Below are 22,103 nucleotides of genomic sequence, written 5' to 3'. Positions count from 1 at the left end.
ATGGTCTTTAACGAGCTACTTATAGTGTTTTAAAGAAATATTTTCAGTGTCAGCGTTGGTACTGTCGAATTCACAAATTATGAATTACTGAAAAGTGAAAAAACAACAACTAAATAGCGGCGTATGTTATGCCGCGGGCCGGCTCGTATGATATAAAGGACAACACACGTAACGCAATGCAACCTAGCATCGACTAAGGACAATATAGATTTAAAAGAAAAAAACAACCGACTCTTTCAAGCTAGCCCCGCCCACTTGTCACGTAATTCGCTGTCATTATTCGAGGTCAGCGTGACCACGGCCACCTCGCCCCCTCCACTTCAGAATGTCGCGCAATAACCGTCCTACGTCTGCTGTAGGAAACCTACAGAACGGGCCAGATACTCCTTTTCTTGGAGCTAGCAGCAACATATTTTAATTCGTGAACAAAATAAACAATTGTTTTGTGTTTGAGAGTTGGTCCTGTATATACGAGAGATGAAAATGACGTCATTTTACGTAGCTGTGGTCGCAGTTTTCACGTGTATCGGACTAGCTGTCAGTCAGGGTAATATGTTTTGTTTATCTTACGAGCATTACATAATGTTTCAGTGACCTCGCTCATGGGTTAAATATTTTTTTGCGGCAGCTATATTTGTATATATATATATATATATATATATATATATATATATATATATATATATATATATATATATATATATATATATATATATATATATATATCAATATTTTTGCAAACTTTTTGTCAACATTCATATTATATTAAATTCCATTTTGGGAGGGGGGAAGACGTTCTTCGTGGGGTGGGGGCTCTGCCACACCGAAGAGATGCCTGGAAGAAACTCTGGCCCCCGAACTTATATTTGATAGTTTATGCGGCCCTCGCCTGAAAAGTTTGGAGACACCTGATCTAAATCAAATTTAAATGAAATAGTTCGTTTCTTCATAACATTCTAAAAGTGGATGATGCCGCCATTAGTTTAGTGTTCTTTCCGTAGTTTAAAGACATGTGACATTTGACGTCATTGTTTATTGCGTTCTTTTCACAACAATAAACGTTTTCCGGTTGCAAAAATTAAAATGGTGTTTCTACATTCGAATATGCATTCATTTTTATTTTCCTTCTTTAAATAAAATTTAGTTTATACATTTATACCGTCCACCATATTATTTTCAACAAGTCCGTATCTTTAAGTTCTCTTTATATCGCTAAACATACTGATCACATCGTCTAAAAAACTTGCGGGCAGAGAGAGAGAGAGAGAGAGAGAGAGAGAGAGAGAGGTGCGCACATGGGTTTTTATATATTAGGATAACACTACGGGGGATGGCAACTCGAGATATTGCGCACCAAGTGAACAGCAAACAACGCGTGGAAAATAGCATAGAAAATTAGTACTTTATAAATTCAAATGCCTTTTTGAGAAATCGGAAAAAGCGTAAAGTACTACTTCCGATCAACGGAAATTACTCAAAATTTAAAAGAAAACAGAGAATTAGTTCTTTTAATTATATGTGAAATTTCGTTTATCTTTCTGAAATAGTACTCGAGTTATATGCTTTAAAAAAACCGAATGTAAAATAATTTCCACTTCCGGTTAACGGGAATTGTTGAAAAGTAGTTATTGTGTTCACGGACACACATACACAGACACACAGACATACAGATAAGATTGTAAAAAAAAGTTTTTCCGCGCAAAACGCCGAGGTTTTGATAAATCTGGATTTAGAATTTTTGTCAAATTAAAATACGCCCGTTATACTCCGAATATGATGAAGTACTGATTTGTAAAACGATGAAAACTGTCAAATACGAGAAAGTAAAAATGCCAGTATTGTGTAAACGTATATTTAAAATTAAAGTGCTTAAGCTTAAACTAACAAAACAAACCTCCAAACAGATCGCTTGTTATGGTGCTTTGTTAAATATAAACTACACAGTGGCGTAGCGAGGTCGGGTGTCACCCGGTGCGGCACTTAATGGTGTCACCCCCCAGAGGCGTAGCGACCCTTCCCGGGGACAAACTTTCAAATTTTCGATTTGCACCCCCCCCCCTCAAGTTTTTCTCTATATATTTTGCTATTTTTTGCCTTGGTGTCACCCCCCTAAATGGTGTCACCCGGTGCGGTCCGCCCCCCCCCCTCGCTACGCCCCTGAGACTACATACTATGTTTTGCTTGTTATGTTTTGTGTTATAATTGTTTACCTCTTGTTGGCGATATCCCCCACGTCTGCTATTGTGATTCACGGCGAATTTATAATTTCTTAGCCTGCCTGAATGACGAAACCTCACCTGTATGGAATAGCCCCATGACGTCCTGTTCTTCAATATGCTTTATCTGTCTTTTTCTTTAGTTCAGTGACGTAGAAAATTAGCGAAATGAGTCTGTGTTTACTGGGGATAAACCCCTCCCCACATACCTTCTCAGACAGTCACACATACACACACACATGAGCACACAATAATAATTAATAGAACGAATAATGCATAATTTAAAAACTAGTTAGCGGTTAAGTAACTCAGGGTTATCCCACTTTAAACCAGAGTTTCTTCCAGGCATCTCTTCGGGGGGCAAAGCCCCCCCACCCCCCCGAAAAATTTTTACCGCCCCCCCCCCCCCCCCCGAACGAAATGAAATTTATATTATTTATATAGAAAATATATACTTTTAACAGTGTCCGCCCCCCCGAAGAAAGTCTACCGCCCCCCCGAAAATTTCAAGTGCCCCCCCCCCCCGGAGAAAAAAGTCTGGAAGAAACACTGCTTTAAACTCTTGTGATACAATAGTAATAGGATTACTTTTAAAATTACTTTTATCAGTAGTTTTATAATTTTTTATTATTGCTTTTATCATTACTTTTATTATTACTTGTATCATTACTTTAAGCATTACTTTTAGCATTACTTTTATTATTATTGCATTACTGTTAGCATTAGTTTTTTCATTACTTTAATTATTACTATTGTGACTTTTATTATTACTAGTATCGTTACATTTATCATTACTTACATTATCATTACTTTTAGCATTATTTTTTTAATACTTTTGTCACTTTTATCATTACTTTGTAAAAAAAAAAAAACTTACGTTTGCAACTTGCCGAGATAAAGATATAATCTAGGCCTACAGTTTCAAATTATCCTGGATACCAAACAATACATGCTGTTGTCATGTATACCTATACATACATAAACCCCTGCATATACACACGCACATGTACGGACATGCACTTGTATACGTATTCGTACACGAACACACACACACACTCACACATACACAAACAAACACACACGTATGTATATGGTGCCCTGTCAAAACGGCCCGGGACAAATCGGCACCGTCAAAACGGCTCCGTTAATATGACCCCGTCAAATCGACCCCCGACAAAACGACCCAGTCAAAATAGCCCCGTCAAAACGGCCCCGACTTATTGGCTCCCGTCAAATGGGCTCCCGTTATATTGACTCGCGACATATAGGCTCCCGACAAATGAGCTCCCGACATTTAGGCTCCCGACAAATGGACTCTCGACATATTGGCTCCCGACAAATGGGCTCCCGACATATTGGCTACCGTCAAAATGACCCCCGTCATATTGGCTCCAGACAAATGAATGGCTTGACCACTATCGGCATAAAAGTAACCATTTTGTCCTATCTCCACTACTACTATAACCTTTTTTTTAATGCCTGAATGAAATTGTTTTTCATGAACCAACATCAATTGACAAACAAATCAAGCCCTTAACAGTTAAAATCTACCAATTCTAAAATTTTGATAATGTTTAATTTACAACAGTAAAGATCTGTTGCATAAAAGCGAGCACAGAAGTGAAGATGTACGATATACATGATGTTTATAGGATAACGACATTTTGTTTGGTGTCCGGTCAAAAAAAACCCTGGACAAAAACCCCCTGGACATAAACCCCCCGACATAAATATATATATATATATATATATATATATATATATATATATATATATATATATATATATATATATATATATATATATATTGTACATGCACATCGCTCGTTGCTTGAAATAAACAATAACAATCCCCGAGCCATTCTGCTCTCCTACTCTAGACGTCAATGTCAGCGACCCCACACACGTTGACAAATGGCTCTGTGCTGTGCACGACAACCTGCTCTATAATAACGTGTTTGATGGGCCAGCCTATAAATAAATTTGTTGTTATTTTTTTTTTAAATGAAAGGGGAGTATGGCAACTAGATTTGTATACATTTTGAGTGTTCTTTGTGTCTTCAAAGGAACAACTCTAATCAGAAATAGAAGCTGAGATGTTGTTTTTTACCTATTTTGTTATTGTAATTTTTAGTTTTTATATATTGTGACGGGGTAAGTTGGCCTACTTCTATATTTATATTGTGTTGTTATTTTAAAATGTGAGGAAATGCGAATGTATTTTTGTTTGTTTCAAATGTTAAATGTGATCCGTAAAAAATTAAAAGTTAATCTAAAAATGCAAATCCCAGATTTATTAATTAGATTTTAGTTATACTATTCGGATCAAATGATTGGTGTTTTTATATATATTTAATCATGCAACACTTATGTTTCAAACGTTGTTGATTTTTTTTAAATAAAAAAATACGTTATACAAATTGTCCTGCATTCATAGTAGGCTGTAGTTGTACTGAAAAAACTTGTTTTGGTGTTAAATAATTTTAAATTAGTTTGTTTTTTTGTTTTTTACGTGTATGATAAATTTATTTATTTGTTTGTTTTGGGTAGCTTTTATGTTAGTCAATTTATGGTTTTATACATACCAGCGTCAGTGCTACATAACTATTTAAATCACTTTTTTATATACTGTTTGTTTATTTTTTTAATCTTTTTTTTTTTGCCTTTAGAATGTGCCGCGGGATGGGAACGCCATGAAGACAGTTGTTACTATTTTACCTTCCATCCTCAAAGATCGTACCAGGAATCGGCCAGGGGGTGTGAGGTAGGTTTATACAATTTTACGTTTTTTCCTCAAAGATCATACCAGGAATCATTAGTTAGTAAATAAACGAAGATATACTTTGAAGATAAACATATTATTTCAGACTGATTCTAAGGCTAAATAAACCTGAATAATTTATTTTTTCTGTTTCTGTTTTGAGCATGCGTCGATGCCTATGTGTTTACGTGTATGTATTAGTGTTTGTGAGTGTATTGTAGAGACATAGTGTGTATGTATGGGAAACAGGATGGGTAACTCATTTAGTCATGTTTATGTTTACAGGAATACGGTGCCCATCTTTTAACGGTCAACACCAAGGAGGAGATGACCTTCATATCTGATTGGTTAACCAAACACGATCAGGGCAGGTAAATCACGATTTGTAATTCTTTTGCATTGTGAGTTGTCCCCCTTCATATTTTAGACAAAGTTGTCTCCCCTAACAAATATTTTTGAGTGGCGTATATTCTCGTTGATATGTTTTCTTATTAAAGCCTAAAATTATAGTAAAAAAATTGAATTCCCCTAAAAACATATAATTTGCATAGTCTATAATCGAAATATCATGTGTTATTCTGTGTAAGTTCGTTTATTTTCTTTGTATTTAAACTTTAAGATTTCTATAGATCTCATTTTACGTTTATTATAGCTTTTAGAACCCATTGAATAAAATCAAGAGCACTTCGGCTGGATTTGCACTAAAATTTGTAATGTCGAGTCGTGTACACTTCATCTATTGTGCGGGTCTACCCCTGTTCTAAAGGTTTACAATGTTACCCGTTCTACAGCCTCTATTTTTATACCCTTAACCCCATTCCTTAACATACCCTGAGCCTACTTACGCTCACAACAATTAGTGCAATCAATAAAAGAAAAAAAAACCGGACTGATCAAGAACTAGTTTAATAGCATAGGTTAAGTAGATTTGTTCAGTTTCTATAAGGTAATACAAAGTTATGGATTGTGTTAATTTATGCCAAGTACCGGTTCAGGCTGAGTCGACTCAAGAACACTAGAGTAACTTTAAGCGCAGGACCAGTTTAAGGCTGACATCCTTGACCTTTTTCTGCTAATCTTTCTCCGTATCACTCGATAGTTTAGGAGTATCTCGACGTCGCGTCCTTCGCCATCGTAATTATACATCCGCGTAAGTCTATAAATAAACAATGACGTAACTAGCTGACCTTGTACCTGCTTGATGTTATGCAAAAGAGTAAACATGTGTACACCAATAATGTCTGGATCAGAGGTCAAGGCCATGTCTAGACTACACCCTCTTCTACCCACTAAAACTACTCAACTACTAATAGTATTGTTGACATTTTTATACCAATAAAATTAAAAAAAAATGCTCTTCGTTTTCATAAATTTCTAATAGGTATTTAGAAAAAAATAGTTAATTAAATAAGATAATCAGTTTATAACGTTATAAATGATCAATACGAAGCCCTTCGGTCGACTCATCAGATTATAACAGCATAAATGTTTAACAAACAATGCTTTAAGGTCAAATCAACAGTTTATACCGACATAAATAACCAATAAACAAAGCCACGAAAAAAAAAGTCTTTTCCACTACATCCAGTTCCAGTACAAATTGAAAACAAAACAAAAATCTGATGGCACCCATTAGCGTAAGCCAGTTAACCGTCTCTACTAGTCAGTGGCGTAGCGAGGTCGGGTGTCACCTGGTACGCACCGAATGGTGTCACCCTCCCCCCCCCCACTCCCACCCGTAAGAAAAAATTCAAATTTTTGTTTTCTTCCGAATGTATTTTATTTCCCTTCGGCCAACCCCCCCCCCCTCACTCCATACATGGATTAGCATATAGGTTATTACGATTCTCAACCAAACCGTTTTCTTCAGGCATATATATTGCATCGTTGAGTTGATGTAACCCCCCCCCCCCCCTTCCCCGCCCCCATCACCCCCACGGTGATTGCTTTAAACTTTGCTTAGATAATACTAACGATTTGTATCTATATTCGGTTATAAATTCAGCTGGATGTTGCATGTTTTCTCTATCATTAGCAAGTTTACATCATGTTGTCACCACCACCACCCCCTCTACCCGTGTCGGGATTCGTCCACTTTGCTCTTAAAAGACTATTTAATTCACTCTAATTAACCATTTAATTAAGTGACATTGTCATTTTTCTGTATATATTTTGCTATATTTTGCCTTGGTGTCACTCCAACTAAATGGTATCACCCGGTGCGCCCCCCCCCCCTCGCGACGCCTCTGCTACTAGCGTTTGTTTGGCCAGACCTCCTAAAGACCGCACGTATATTATGGGCAGCTTGCTTTAAAACAAGTCTCTAGAACTATCTAGACAGAACCTATCATTCACACTGCCAAGTGTTTTATTCTGTTCATAGAGCGTTATTGACACCTGACTCACATAATGATTTTTTTTATATTTAAATTACCCAAATTAGCCGAATTAGCTTTACATAAATTACATAAATTGTCCGAATTAGCTTTACATAAATTACGAATGATTGAATGATAAAATAAATCATTAACCGTTTTAGTTCTGTTGAAAACAACTTTTATGAAGTTTTGCTTGTTGTGGTGGAATACAACGACATTTACTACAACTGTATCATTTGTTTAGGCCTACATGATTACATCACAATCGTATACAATAATTACAAATGAACGCGATTTTTCCTAAATTATAATAAGTGTAAGCAGCGGCGTCGCTAGGTTGGGTGTCACCCGGTGCGGCACCTCAGGGTGCCCCTTTTTTTTGGAAATTTTGCAGTTGGTGTCACCCCCCTCCCTGTAAAAGCCTTAAAGTGTTCACATTTAATACTAATGATTTTACCTATAGTCGGCTGTTAATAAAGCTGGGTGTAGCATTATTTTCTCTATAGTTTGCAAGTTTACGTCATGTTGTCGTCCCGCCCCCCACCTCCCTTGTTGGGATCGTCATTTTGTAATTAAAATACTTTTTAACACTAATTATCCATTCACTGACCCATGAAAAAAAAACACGTATTCCATAAGACGTAAGTCTTGCTATTTCTTTTGTCTTGGTGTCACTCCCCTAAATGGTGTCACCCGGTGCGGTCCGCACCCCCGTCGCCCCTGCCTCGCGACGCCTCTGAGTGTAAGGGTTAATATTAAAATTGTGACAGATTTGAATAGTATTTGTTCAAAGTTTCACAAGGGACCAAAAGTGAATGAATATGAAGAAGTTTGAAGTTTGAGAGCTTTAGTTACGGTTATTGATAGTGTACGTATTATGTAACACAAATTCCACATTGTTACTAACCCACTATCCCGCATAACGTGATATAACATTCCCATAGCCCAACACCGCTACAATTTATGTTTACCATTCCTAGGAACCACTATATCTTTCACACGCACATACATATTATTGTATACAGAGGGCCAACATATTTACATACATAGATAACTTTATTTTTCACCCAACATTGATTTTCATTGACTGTTCTCTGTCCTATATCTTTATGTTTTTTATTAGCATCGTCTAATATTTTAATGCATCAAGAATCAAAATACTTTTATAATATTTATTCGATTGTTGTTTTTTTTCATCGGGTATGTGATTCAATAAAAAAAAAAACTATAGAAGACCATTGAAGAAATTACGAATTTAATAACACAAAATAGTGGGTTTACGGGCTACGGCATTAAATATTTTTTGAGTGATACCGTCAGAACCTATGCAAAGGCGCCGTGGCTAATGGCAATAATTTACTGCGACAGTGTCAATCTTGGGGTCCCTAACACCCCCCCCCCACCCCCTTCACCTATGCCGCGAAGCTAAATTTTTTGGCATGGAGTAAACTCAACATATTTCTAAAACATGCATAGATTATTTTGTTTTCTTGCCTTTTTTAAAATTGCGCACGCACGCACGCACACACACACGCACGCACACATACACGCACACAAATAGAAAGTGGAGAAGTTTAAAGAAAACGTTCTATGTAGAGGCAGTAGAAAAGTGTAGTGCCTACATAGTAAGACGGTGTCCCAAACAGTGGCGTAGCTAGGATTTTTGGGCCCCTATGCAAAAAGTGTTAGTGGGCCCATCAGAGGCGTAGAGACCCTTCCCGGCGAACGGGGACAAACTTTCTATTTGCACCCCCCCCCCCCCTCAGACTTTCGATTTGCACCCCCCCCCCCCCTCAAACTTTCGATTTGCACACCCCCCCCCCCTCAAACTTTCGAAAAAGGACCCCTATTTGCCTTGGGCTTACGCTAGCTTTACTGTAGCTACACCACTGGTCCAAAACACGTGGCTAGTAAACAAAAAAACCTTCAATCTGCAGATTATAGAAATGCGGGAACAAGGCAATATCTATCCGTCAGTTATCCTCACCCCCGCCAGAGATCAATTACCCCCTGTACATTACCTCACCCCCACCCGCCCCTACCTCGACGTTTAACTAATTTCAATCGGACATTGCCCCCTGCATAGTACAAACCTTTTCTTTGTGCTCATTTCAAGACAGTGGAACAGACACGTTTAGGTTAAGGATAAGTTTTAGTGTAAGGGATAAAGCTAGGAATACGTTGGTGGATAGATATAGGTGTCATATGGATTCTAAAGGTGGAATTACCCGGGGGGGTGGGGAGGGTAACTGATCTGGGGGTAATCATCGGGGAGAATTGGTCAATGGGACGTTGAGGGGCGGGGGGGGGGGGGGTTAAGGCAAAAAAAAAAGTAAATGCGTTTGTCGCCACAAAAGTATTTAACTGATTTTATGAGCGACCAAAATCCTTATAAGTTAAAAAATGTTGCTGTTGTTTTTTTTTTCTTAGTTTTTGTGCACTGAAAATATTTTCATTTAAGTTTTATTCATATTTTTAATATTTTTTTTTTATTTTGCCCTGGAAAACCCAGGTAAAAATAAACGTCTACATATGCAATTGATTGATGAAATCTAATGCACTGATTAGATGATTAATGCTGTCAAATTGCGAGATTACCGATATTACATGAATAATCCATTTTATAATCTCTTTAAAAGGCAGGTATTAAACATTTGCTTGAAGGCGTTCATAAAGTAAAAAGGAGAGCAGGGTTAAAGTTCATATGCTAGTAAAGAGTTTAATTCGAGTTTAATACGAAATAATCCAAATTTTATTTCTTACTAAATAGCTGGATTGGGTGGTGAGTAGCGTGATAGGTTATATGATGCTGCTTATTAATCCGTCGATGTGGTGATTTTATTTTTTTTGCTATGTTCGACAGTGTTAATTCAGCTACAGTAAAGTACATGGTTCTGAGTAATAACAATATTAAGAAGAAGAAAAAAGAAGGACAAAACATTATGTTTTACTATTACAATGGTAATGTTTAGTAAACTTATCTAGATATCGAGTTAGATGCTGATTGTAAGTGAAAGCAAGTAGGCTACATAACGTAGATGAGCGTCATTTAACTGAGGACTAAACCTGTGGTCGGATTAAATTCATAAAAGACGAAGTTAGATGGTTTGAATGTTGACCTGCTAGTACGTTGACCTTATAGACATAGTACGTTGACCTTATAGCACGTTGACTTTATAGCAAGTTGACTTTATTTATAGCACGTTGACTTTATAGAACGTTGACTTTATAGCACGTTGACCTTCTAGTACGTTGACCTTCTAGTACGTTTACCTTATAGACATAGTACGTTGGCCTTATAGAACGTTGACTTTACAGCACGTTGATGTTATAGCACGTTCACCTTTTAGTACGTTGATTTTCTAGTACGTTGACCTTCGAGTTTGTTGACTTTATAGCACGTTGACCTTCTAGTACGTTGACCTTATAGCACGTTGACCTTCTAGTACGTTGACCTTCTTGTACGTTGACCTTCTTGTACGTTGACCTTCTAGTACCTTGACCTTATAGCACGTTGACCTTTCGGTACGTTGACCTTATAGCACGTTGACCTTCTAGTACGTTGACCTTCTAGTAAGTTGACCTTCTAGTACCTTGACCTTATAGCACGTTGACCTTTCGGTACGTTGACTTTATAGCACGTTGATCTTTTAGTACATTCATTGACCTTATAGTACGTTGACCTTCTAGCACGTTGACCTTCCAGTACGTTGACCTTCTAGTAAGTTGACCTTCTAGTACGTTGACCTTCTAGTACGTTGACCTTCTAGCACGTTGACCTTTTAGCACGTTGACCTTCTAGCACGTTGACCTTCTAGCACGTTGACCTTCCAGCACGTTGACCTTACAGAACGTTGACTTTATAGCACGTTGACTTTATAGCACGTTACATTCTAGTACGTTGACCTTATAGTACCCAAACACCCTCTGATGGACAACGTAAACGAACCGCCTTTCCACACTGATGACTGGGTCTGTCTCCTCCTAATTTCATGACAAGAGACAAGATTGGTTATCTATCTATAACGAATTGTTAATCTATCTATAACGGATATTTTTGGGACACACAAGACGTTGTCTACACTTCCTTAAGGCGACAAGGAAAAGACTCACAATTTCAGACGTTTACTCCGGTTAAGGGGATGGAGGGGAGGGGTGGATAGGGTGACACGAGACTTTCGGGGGCGCACTAAAAAAACCGGTGGGGGAGGGGGGAAGGGGGAGGACACTTGTTAAATTATATCATACATGTTAATATAAATTATATACTTTTTCGTGAGCGGTGGACGTAAAAGATTCCTCAAAGAAACTCTGTCCTGTTTCTTAATGCGACAAGACAAGGACTTTTTAAACTTGCGTATTTTTCTCTGAACAACATACCGCAAAATGTCCTTTACTCACATAACACAACATACCAGAACATACCTCAACATACCACAACATACCACAACATGTCACAACATACCACAACATATTACAACATACCACAACATAACATACCACAACATAACATACCACAACATAACATACCACAACATACCAAAACATACTACAACATACCATACCACAACATACCAAAACATACCACAACCAAATAACAACATACCACAACATACCACAACATACCACAACATACCACAACATACCACAACATACCACAACATAACATACCACAACATAACATACCACAACATACCACAACATAACATACCACAACATAACACACCACAACATACCACAACATAACATACTAAAACATAACACACCACAACATAACACAACATAACATAACACACCACAACATACCACAACATAACATACCACAACATAACATACCACAACATAACATACTACAACATACAACACTAAACACAAAAATATATCACTACTCTCGCACCCACAACGAAGACAACTTCACAACAGGACATACACATGTTGTGTGGGGTACATGTGGGATTCGTTATTTCGAGACTGGAGAACTTTCGGGGCAGGTGATTTTTTATTGTCACCATGACAACGACCTCTAAAGATTGAGTATGCAGGGTTAAGCCCAGGTCACATTGCCCTCGGCAGATTTAACAACGTGTCAATCACGACACAAAATGTGACAATGCATGTGCGAAGAATAGAACATTTGTAAGTAGGCCTACTGACAAAACATAAACAGAATGTTTATTTAAGAATCATTTTATTAAAAGAAAAAAAAAACATCTTTTTATCTGCTTTCATTGTTTAAAACTCTGATTAAAGAAAGCTATATTCTCTAAGTATATTAACGTAGTATTTTTATATACCACACCGAACCCATTCTAAACAGTACAATTTCAGTAGGCCTATAAAAAAAATAGACGTATCATAAGCAGTCAAGTGTTTTAATGGGTTTTTTAAAAACAGTTCTACCTGAATATTTTTCTGCGATTTAAAATATCTTCTACTACAGTACTTTTATTTTATCCTAGATCAAGTTCGTATCTAAAAATGGACCACAGAATTATCCGGCCCGGAATCAGTCATGAAAATGTCACTATCAACTTGAATTGTATTCGCGCTAACCATATTTTTCTCGAATCGGCTAATTAAAAAGACATTCAGCCCTATTTACCTTTCTTATCAGTGAAGAAAACTACACAAACTCCAATATTTTAACATCGCATAAGCCTATATTTGCTAAAAACTGACAACTTTTTAAAAAAAAATTGAACTTTGCCAACGTTTTAATAAATAATTTTTTTTATTTACATTTCTTATCAATGGAAATGCAGTTTTATGAACTTGGACATGCTATCACTGTATGCTGACTCCACGTGCTATAGTATGAACGTCTTCAGCTTTATTTTTTACACTTATTTTTGTCCCAAGTAGATAATAAAAATGAGAATAATACAAGTATGGTAAAAAATAGGCCTATTTTGTAGTTGTGTTACCACATTTGTCTCGCCCCCTACACAACGCAGCTCAGCCCTAATTCTAATCAAAGGCGTAGATAAGGAAAGGCAGGTGGGGCGGTGGCCCAGGGCGTCGACATTAGCGGCGCCAAAAGGGGTACAAAAAATCTTATACTGTGCCGCTTTACTGAATTATACGCAGTCGAATTTAAGAGAATAAACATCTACCTGGCTTTTTATAGTGATCTAGCTATTATCTGCTCATTGCCTTTGAGATGGTTTGTCGTCATTCTATAGAATGTTTCGGCATTCGTACCATGGAAATTCAAATAAAAATGTGTCTAATATAGCCATAGAACAATAATATTTCTATTAACCGGCTTCATATATATATATATATATATATATATATATATATATATATATATATATATATATATATATATAGGCTTATATATAGGCCTATATATATATATATATATATATATAATATATTATATATATATACATTTATACATATATATAGGCCTATATACAAGCCTATATATATATATATATATATATATATATATATATATATATATATATATATATATATATATATATATATATAATGTATATATAGATATAAACACATATACATATAAACACATATATATATATATATATATATATATATATATATATATATATATATATATATATATATATATATATATATATATATATATATATATATATAAAACGGTGTGCAGCATTGATTACCCAGGACACCGGAATGAGTGGTGGTTACGTTTCTGTCCCCAGTAGCCTGCCCTTATCTTAGACATTGTGCCACGGAGAGCCTTATTTCCCTGATTTACTTTTTTTTTCTTTTATTTAGTTAAAAATGTACACTAGAAAAACCTGTCACACTCACTAGAACGTGTGACACCAACTAAATCCTCATGTTTTTGAATGCTGCGAGAAATTATATGACAGAGTTAAGCCCCTTGTTTTCTAAACTTTAAATTTAAAAAAAAAAAGCGACCGTGCTGCCACCTGTCAGAAGGGGAATAACTGATTTCGTTGTTTGTTGTTGTAAAGCCTTGAGACCAGATTTGCTTAGCGTTGAGTTCACGTTATATAGAAAAAACTGGGCGTGGAATATGTTAACAATTATTAAAGCTCCTCGTTAGCCAAGTACAATAATATAAAAAAAAAACAACTAAACATACACACTAAAATAAACAAAGAAATCTACAGAGTTTCTTCCAGGCACCCCCCCCCCGAACGAAATGGAATTTATAAAGAAAATGTATACTTTTAACAGTGTCCGCCCCCACCCCCTGAAAATTTTAGTCGTCCCCCCCCCCCCGAAAATTTCAAGTGCCCCCCGTGGGACAAAAGTCTGGAAGAAACACTGGAAATCTAAACGACTTTGAAAAAAAAAGCTGACTTTAGTTTATTCTGTTTATATCCAGTGGACTTTTGTCTTTCTTTTTGGTCATATCATGAGACTGCAATTATGCAAAAATATGTATTAAAATTTGTCTTTTTTACTTTCTCGTATAAGAAGTATAGAGGAAGTATTGTTATCGTGCATAAAATCGAAATCGAGATTTTCACAAAACTTTTACATCTCCCCAAGTCGGAAAGACATAATTTTGCTATTTTGTCCGTATGTATTTATGTACGTATCTATGTCTGTGAACATAATAACTTAAAAGTACCTTTATAGCTAGGTTGATCACATTTCATTTATAAGTATGATATCAAATTTGAAGTTCCCTATCAACTTTTCAGCAATTTCTGGTAACTGGAAGTGGAATTTATTCTACTTCTAGTTTTTCAAAATACTATAAATTGAGTACTGTTTCAGTCAAATAAACGAAATTTCACTTACACGTAAGAAATCTAATTCTCTGCTTTCTATCATATTTTAAGTATTTTCCGTTTACCCGAAGCAGTACTTTCCGATTTCTCAAAAAATGCACACGAATTTATAAACTACTAATATTTTGCACTATTATACACATATTACACACATATTGTTTGCCGTTCACTTGTTACGCAATTCTTTCTTCTACGATATTATATTCTATTTTTTTTTAAATTTAAGTATTTAAAAATTGATTAAAAATAATGTCTATGTCCCGAGTTGCCATCCTCCCGTTTAGGGGAGATCACTCCCGCTTTATTTTTCCTGGCAACCACTCCCCTATCCTACATCTCCTTTCCAAATATAAGTTGTTTCGTTTTTTGTTCCGTAGCTTTGTACATGTTTAAAATAACACCTTGTAATGTGTTAAGTATTAGGACTGAGATCTTGTTAGATGTCTTACTGTCTGCGATTTAGTGTGATGGTTACATTCTGCATGCTACACATGTGAGTGGTCAGGTCTTTTGCACACACTAATATGGGTCGAGTAATAGAGCTAATGACTACTAACCAGAAAGTCGTAAGTTCGGAATCTGGGGCTCGGGTCTATAGGAAACATCTGAGCAGTGTTTCATCGGGACCATTTTCTCCGGGGATGGGGGGGGGGTGCATTTGATATTTTCGGGGGGGGGGGGGGGCGGTCAACATTTCCGGGAGGGGTAGGCGGACACTGGTAAAAGTGTATGTTTTCTATATAAATTACATTTCCTTCGAAGGGTGGGGGGCGGTAGACTTTTATCGGGGGAGCCCCCCCCCCCCCGAAGACCCGAAGAGATGCCTGGAAGAAACTCTGCCCTTGAGTCTACTAAGCTCTGATGGGTAGGCCTACTTGTGTCACATTAGGGAAACAAAAGACGACTGGGCATAATGCTGACCACACTATCACCTCGTATGCTGCGGTCGTTGAAGTAGATGAACTCTACTGCATCTGCCCCATGTGTCTTGGGCACGAACGGAAAAAGATGACGTTGAATGTGGCTATTTACAGCTCATGCATCAATGTCATCACTAAAAACAAACACATCATTGTGGTAATTTACAACATGTTAGTCATGTATACATTTAATTATTTTTATTAAACATATCAATAATATTTTACAAATATTACTGCCGACATTTACATTACTTATACGCTTTGGTTATTCAAGTTATTGACTTTATAATTATCAATGTCGTCTTTTACTTTACATTAAAACAGCGCATGATACTTATGCTACACATCAATCCGGCTCAGGCCTCGTATAAATAATTTTCATAGCTAGAGACATTCAATCTGAGACGGGCAGGTAACCGCATGTTCCAAGTTGCCATGCTGATTATCATTCTTGATGTGACTTATTTCCCTTGGTCTTTGAATTAGATTAGTTCGCTTATGTGAATGTAAACAGTTCTTACGAAAAAAAAATGCAGCCCTAGTTACTCCCTGACTTTTTGAGTGTGCGGGTTTAAAATATCCAAATGAAAACTGAAGGCACGTTTTGGCTAGGAATTAGAGGAAAGGTTAAGAGATAGGAGTGTCACACATACTTCACACTTCAAGTCGTGGAGGAAATAAATAAATATTTTTTTTTTAAAAAAAAGCTCTTTAGTTTAGATCCGCTAGAATATTTATGGGAGTATTGTTGCTCGAAAGAAAACTACATGAGCCTTTTTCTTAATCTTAGAGAAAGTTGTTTTATACACTTTAACTTTATAACAGTACGGTGTGTTTTTTTAAATTATTTTATTCAAAATTAATAGAACGAAAAAGTAGACCAGACGTTTTGATTAAGTCTAAAGACCTGGAATTCTCCAGGTTCCAATATAACACCTGCAGGTACAGATTGCATTGAGATAAGAAAAAACATTGTACTTGATAAGGGACTAAAAAATCTCAACTTGTAATACCAAATAAAGGGTGTGGCGCTGAGCCCACCCAGCTCTAATTCATACCCGACTAGTCGGAGATTGTAAAGGCGGTTCGTTTGTTGCTCTGATAAGACTATTTTTTTAAGGAAGTCATTGTAAATATAGGTGAACTCTTCTTCATATATGGCACTTTACTTTCACACACATAGCTATTGAAATTTAAGCGTGTTATGTTTGTTTTAAAGATTTTAAATTATTTTTGTATTTCTATATGTTTAAAGGGTTAACAAATGGTGGACGAGCGGACACGTCAGGGGAGACAATATAGAGTGGAGTGGCGACGGTTCTAACACATTATCTTCCCCTGAATACTGGGCAAACCTGACCACCAGTCATGGGGGTGATGTGGTCGTCTTCGCTTTTTCAGGTAGTGTGGTAGTTAATGCTTGAGGCAGTCACTCTAGTTTAAGGTAGTGTGGTAGTTAATGCTTGAGACAGTCACTCTAGTTTAAGGTAGTGTGGTAGTTAATGCTTGAGGCAGTCACTCTAGTTTAAGGTAGTGTGGTAGTTAATGCTTGAAGCAGTCACTCTAGTTTAAGGTAGTGTGGTAGTTAATGCTTGAGGCAGTCTCTCTAGTTTAAGGTAGTGAGGTAGTTAATGCTTGAGACAGTCACTCTAGTTTAAGGTAGTGTGGTAGTTAATGCTTGGGTTATTCCCTTTAGTTTATGGTAGTGTGGTAGTTAACACTAGAATTAGACCCTGTTGTTTTAGAGGTAGTTATATTGTTAACAATTGAGGCATTCCCTAAAATTTAATAAGGTAGTTTTGGTAGTTAACACTTGGCTTACGCCCTGTAGTTTGTTACTTTTGGAAGTTAATACTTGAGTCAGTTCCCAGTGTCAGTTAAGTTTTATTGTAATTTTGGCAGTCAAGTCACTCAGTACCTTCACAAAACATCATATGCTTTCATTTAAAGAAAGTTTTTCGATACTTTCAAGCAATGTACCCATCCCTTTTATAAAAAAAAATCTTTTCATTCCATTTTATTTTCGAAACATTCAATTAAACTAATCTTTAAATTCACATTTAAAATGGTACCTTCACAAAACATCTAATGATTTCATTTAAATTTAAAGAAAGGTTTTCGATATTTTCAAACATTGTACCCATCCCTTTTATATAAAAAAAAAATTGTTAATTCGGTTTTATTTTCGAAACATTTAATAAAACTAATCTTTAAATTCACATTTAAAATGATATTTTATGACACAAAGCCCCCCTCCCCCCTTGTTCTAATCGTATCTGTTGGTCTGGTTCTAATCGTGTCTGTTGGTCTGTTGGTCTGGCTCTAATCGTGTCTGTTGGTCTGGCTCTAATCGTGTCTGTTGGTCTGGTTCTAATCGTGTCTGTTGGTCTGGTTCTAATCGTGTCTGTTGGTCTGGCTCTAATCGTGTCTGTTGGTCTGGCTCTAATCGTGTCTGTTGGTCTGATTCTAATCGTGTCTGTTGGTCTGGTTCTAATCGTGTCTGTTGGTCTGGTTCTAATCGTGTCTGCTCGTCTGGTTCTAATCGTGTCTGTTGGTCTGGTTCTAATCGTGTCTGTTGGTCTGGTTCTAATCGTGTCTGTTGGTCTAACTCTAATCGTGTCTGTTGGTCTGGTTCTAATCGTGTCTGTTGGTCTGGTTCTAATCGTGTATGTTGGTCTGGTTCTAATCGTGTCTGTTGGTCTGATTCTAATCGTGTCTGTTGGTCTGGTTCTAATCGTGTCTGTTGGTCTGGTTCTAATCGTGTCTGCTCGTCTGGTTCTAATCGTGTCTGTTGGTCTGGTTCTAATCGTGTCTGTTGGTCTGGTTCTAATCGTGTCTGTTGGTCTGGTTCTAATCGTGTCTGCTCGTCTGGTTCTAATCGTGTCTGTTGGTCTGGTTCTAATCGTGTCTGTTGGTCTGTGGTCTGGTACTAATCGTGTCTGTTGGTCTGGTTCTAATCGTGTCTGTTGGTCTGGTTCTAATCGTGTCTGTTGGTCTGGTTCTAATCGTGTCTGTTGGTCTGTGGTCTGGTACTAATCGTGTCTGTTGGTCTGGTTCTAATCGTGTCTGTTGGTCTGGTTCTAATCGTGTCTGTTGGTCTGGTTCTAATCGTGTCTGTTGGTCTGGTTCTAATCGTGTCTGTTGGTCTGTGGTCTGGTACTAATCGTGTCTGTTGGTCTGGTTCTAATCGTGTCTGTTGGTCTGGTTCTAATCGTGTCTGTTGGTCTGGTTCTAATCGTGTCTGTTGGTCTGGTTCTAATCGTGTCTGTTGGTCTGGTTCTAATCGTGTCTGTTGGTCTGTGGTCTGGTACTAATCGTGTCTGTTGGTCTGGTTCCAGAGCTGGTGAGTGCCTACAGATGGGACCGTGAGAGGCCAGAGAGTCAATGCTCGCAGGTGTGTGAGATAAGCGTTATGGAGAGCTACAGGATCACACAGAGAGGACGGGACTTTAGTGAGTAGTGGTCTCAGAGAGGCGTTTGGTGGTCTCAGTTAGAGAGGCTTTTGGGGATCCCAGCTAGATAGGCTTTTTGTGATCGCAGCTAGAGAGGCTTTTGGTGAGTCCAGTTAGAGAGGCTTTTGGTGATCCCAGCTAGAGAGGCGTTTTGTGATCCCAGCTAGATAGGCTTTTTGTGATCGCAGTTAGAGAGGCTTTTGGTGAGTCCAGTTAGAGGGGCTTTTGGTGATCCCAGCTAGAGAGGCTTTTGGGGATCCCAGTTGGACAGACGTTAGTGGTCCCAGCTAAACAGGATTTTGGTGATCCCAGCAAAGCAGAGTGATCCCAGACTTTTGATGGTCACAGTTAGAAAGACTTCAGTAACACAGACTTTAGTAATCCAAGCTAGACAGACTGTTGCTCCCTGATGGACAGACTAGTGATCTCAGGTGGACAGACTTTAGTGATCAAAGCCAGTGGCGTCTCTAGGTTGGGTGTCACCTGGTACGGTAAGTGAGGGTGTCACCCCATCCCCTTCTAACAATTTAGCATTTTCATTTTAGTGTCATCCCTCTCCCTTACTATTTAAATATTTTAACTGGAAAAAGAAGATTTTGACGATAAGTTTTACGATTATTTTATTTGATCCTATCTTGAAATACTACAATATATGACCACATCTAAAACTACTACAAAATATTATGATTCCATCTAGACATACTTCTATACATACATGACCCAATCAAGACATACTAATATATATTACACCATCTAGACATATTACAGTATTTAAAACTATGTATTCCCTGCTAGACAGACAATTAGAGCAGTGGCGTAGCTAGGATTTTTGGGCCCCTATGCAAAAAGTGTTAGTGGGTCCCTCAGAGGCGTAGCTACCCTTCCCGGCGACAAACTTTCGATTTGCACCCCCCCCCCCCCCTCAGACTTTCGATTTGCACCCCCCTCAGACTTTCGATTTGCACCACCCTCCCCTCAAATTTACGAAAAAGGGCCCCTATTTGCCTTGGGCCCCTATGCCTTGCTTACGCTAGCTTTACGGTAGCTACGCCCAGGTGCGGATTAAGCTTGGGCGGGGCCCCGGACTGAAACTTTTTGGGGGCCCCTGATATATATATATATATATATATATATATATATATATATATATATATATATATATATATATATATCCTAATCAGCATACTATTCAATATATTAATGGATTATTTATAACTTATAGGAACATTCGACGCCGATATTTACAAAACTGATAATTTAAAAAGCTGTCAATTGTGTTCAATGAGCGGTAAATTGGATACACATATCTAACCTTCTTCTTCTCTTCTTCTTCGTTCTTAATTTTAGTGTTGGAAGGGATCCCCTCCAACACAATTAAGGATACGTGTCAACTGGTTAGGCGCCATTGAGACCATTGACTCCGATTTCAGCCTGCTTTTCTTTTTTCATAGCCTTTGTCCAACCAAGAACAAACTACAACAGATGTTTGATTTTGGAGTTGTCTCTCCTAAAAAAGTAGCTATCCCCAGCTAACGAGCCTCATCTGCCCGAGGATTCGAACTCGAATTTCTGTTAAGCATCCACGAGCTTTACCGACTCGACCACGCCGATCCCCTAACATCTAACCAATATGTACACATTTTTAGCATGATTATATGTTGCCCCCACCCTGTACCACGACTCACACACTAACAAAACACAGGCGAGATCCATCCGCTACGTCAGCAGTACTAAATATATGACTGTTTACTTTAGGCCTGTAGAAGCTTTAGAAGTAAAGCCTGGTCAAAGCTTACGGATGAATAAGCGACCAGCATGTAGTGTTTCAAACCAACATCTTCGTGAGACTGATTTATTCCACTATTGGCCATTTAGTTGAAGTTCACTACGTCGAGACCTCCCTGGCTAATGGGAGTCAAACTCCTGAGCCCGTATATCCGTGTCACGATAGTTATTGAACTGTAATTCAAGTATTTATATTGGGCATGAAAAAGCTGGAAATGCAGACTAACATTGAACATATATAAATATCCATGAGAATATTATAATTTCGTTACAGAGCAGACGATAAAGACTGGTGGCACTTGTGTGATTATAGACGCAAAAAGAAAAAATAATTTCAAACCACTCTATGTAGGAAATTATTAATAACATACAGAGGTTAAACTAGGCCCAACTAAAACTAGTAAGCAAACCACACCTCCATCCTCTCAGGTATCATCCATTTATGAGGCCCACAAAAAGTTGGATCTCCACTGGCGTCCATTTAAAGAACGCCATCCCTGGCCTGTACACCCGATATTAACGTTCACTAAAAGTAAAGGCCTATAAATGTTTTAAAAGTTTAAATCATAGAATGTTCACACCAGATTCATGTCAATTATGTGTCAGAATTTGACCACTGCTTATGTTTTTAACTAAAAAAATCAACCCAATTTATTGGCATAAGCAAACGCTGTCCGGGCTGGTATTTATACTAAAATGTGTGCTCGAGTTTGATATTTTGATGAAAAATTGAAATAAACTTGTCATTCAAATATTAAAACATTGGCTTTTATAGTAAAAGAAAAACAACAAAATACCCAAAAATTTCACTTAAAAGGGAAATTTACTATG

The 22,103-nt window shown here is 37.4% G+C and overlaps 1 protein-coding gene across 1 annotated transcript in view; it reads left to right on the top strand.

Moving 5' to 3' along the window:
• Positions 1-335: 335 nt before the first annotated feature.
• The window catches only part of LOC131948382 (contactin), a 64,255-nt gene continuing 42,487 nt past the window's right edge, over positions 336-22,103 (top strand). Inside the window, exons 1-5 of the mRNA XM_059309989.1 lie at positions 336-547; positions 4,886-4,980; positions 5,263-5,348; positions 17,291-17,436; positions 19,374-19,487. Of these exons, the coding sequence (XP_059165972.1) occupies positions 478-547; positions 4,886-4,980; positions 5,263-5,348; positions 17,291-17,436; positions 19,374-19,487 (511 nt within the window). The 5' untranslated portion in view covers positions 336-477. The remainder of the gene's footprint in view (positions 548-4,885; positions 4,981-5,262; positions 5,349-17,290; positions 17,437-19,373; positions 19,488-22,103) is intronic.

Source organism: Physella acuta, unplaced genomic scaffold, assembly GCF_028476545.2.
Source record: "Physella acuta isolate Inbredline_101_S28 unplaced genomic scaffold, ASM2847654v3 ptg000642l, whole genome shotgun sequence".
In the NCBI taxonomy this organism is placed as follows: domain Eukaryota; kingdom Metazoa; phylum Mollusca; class Gastropoda; family Physidae; genus Physella; species Physella acuta.
Note: the sequence above shows the minus strand (reverse complement) of the source record. Positions and strands in the feature narration are given on the sequence as shown.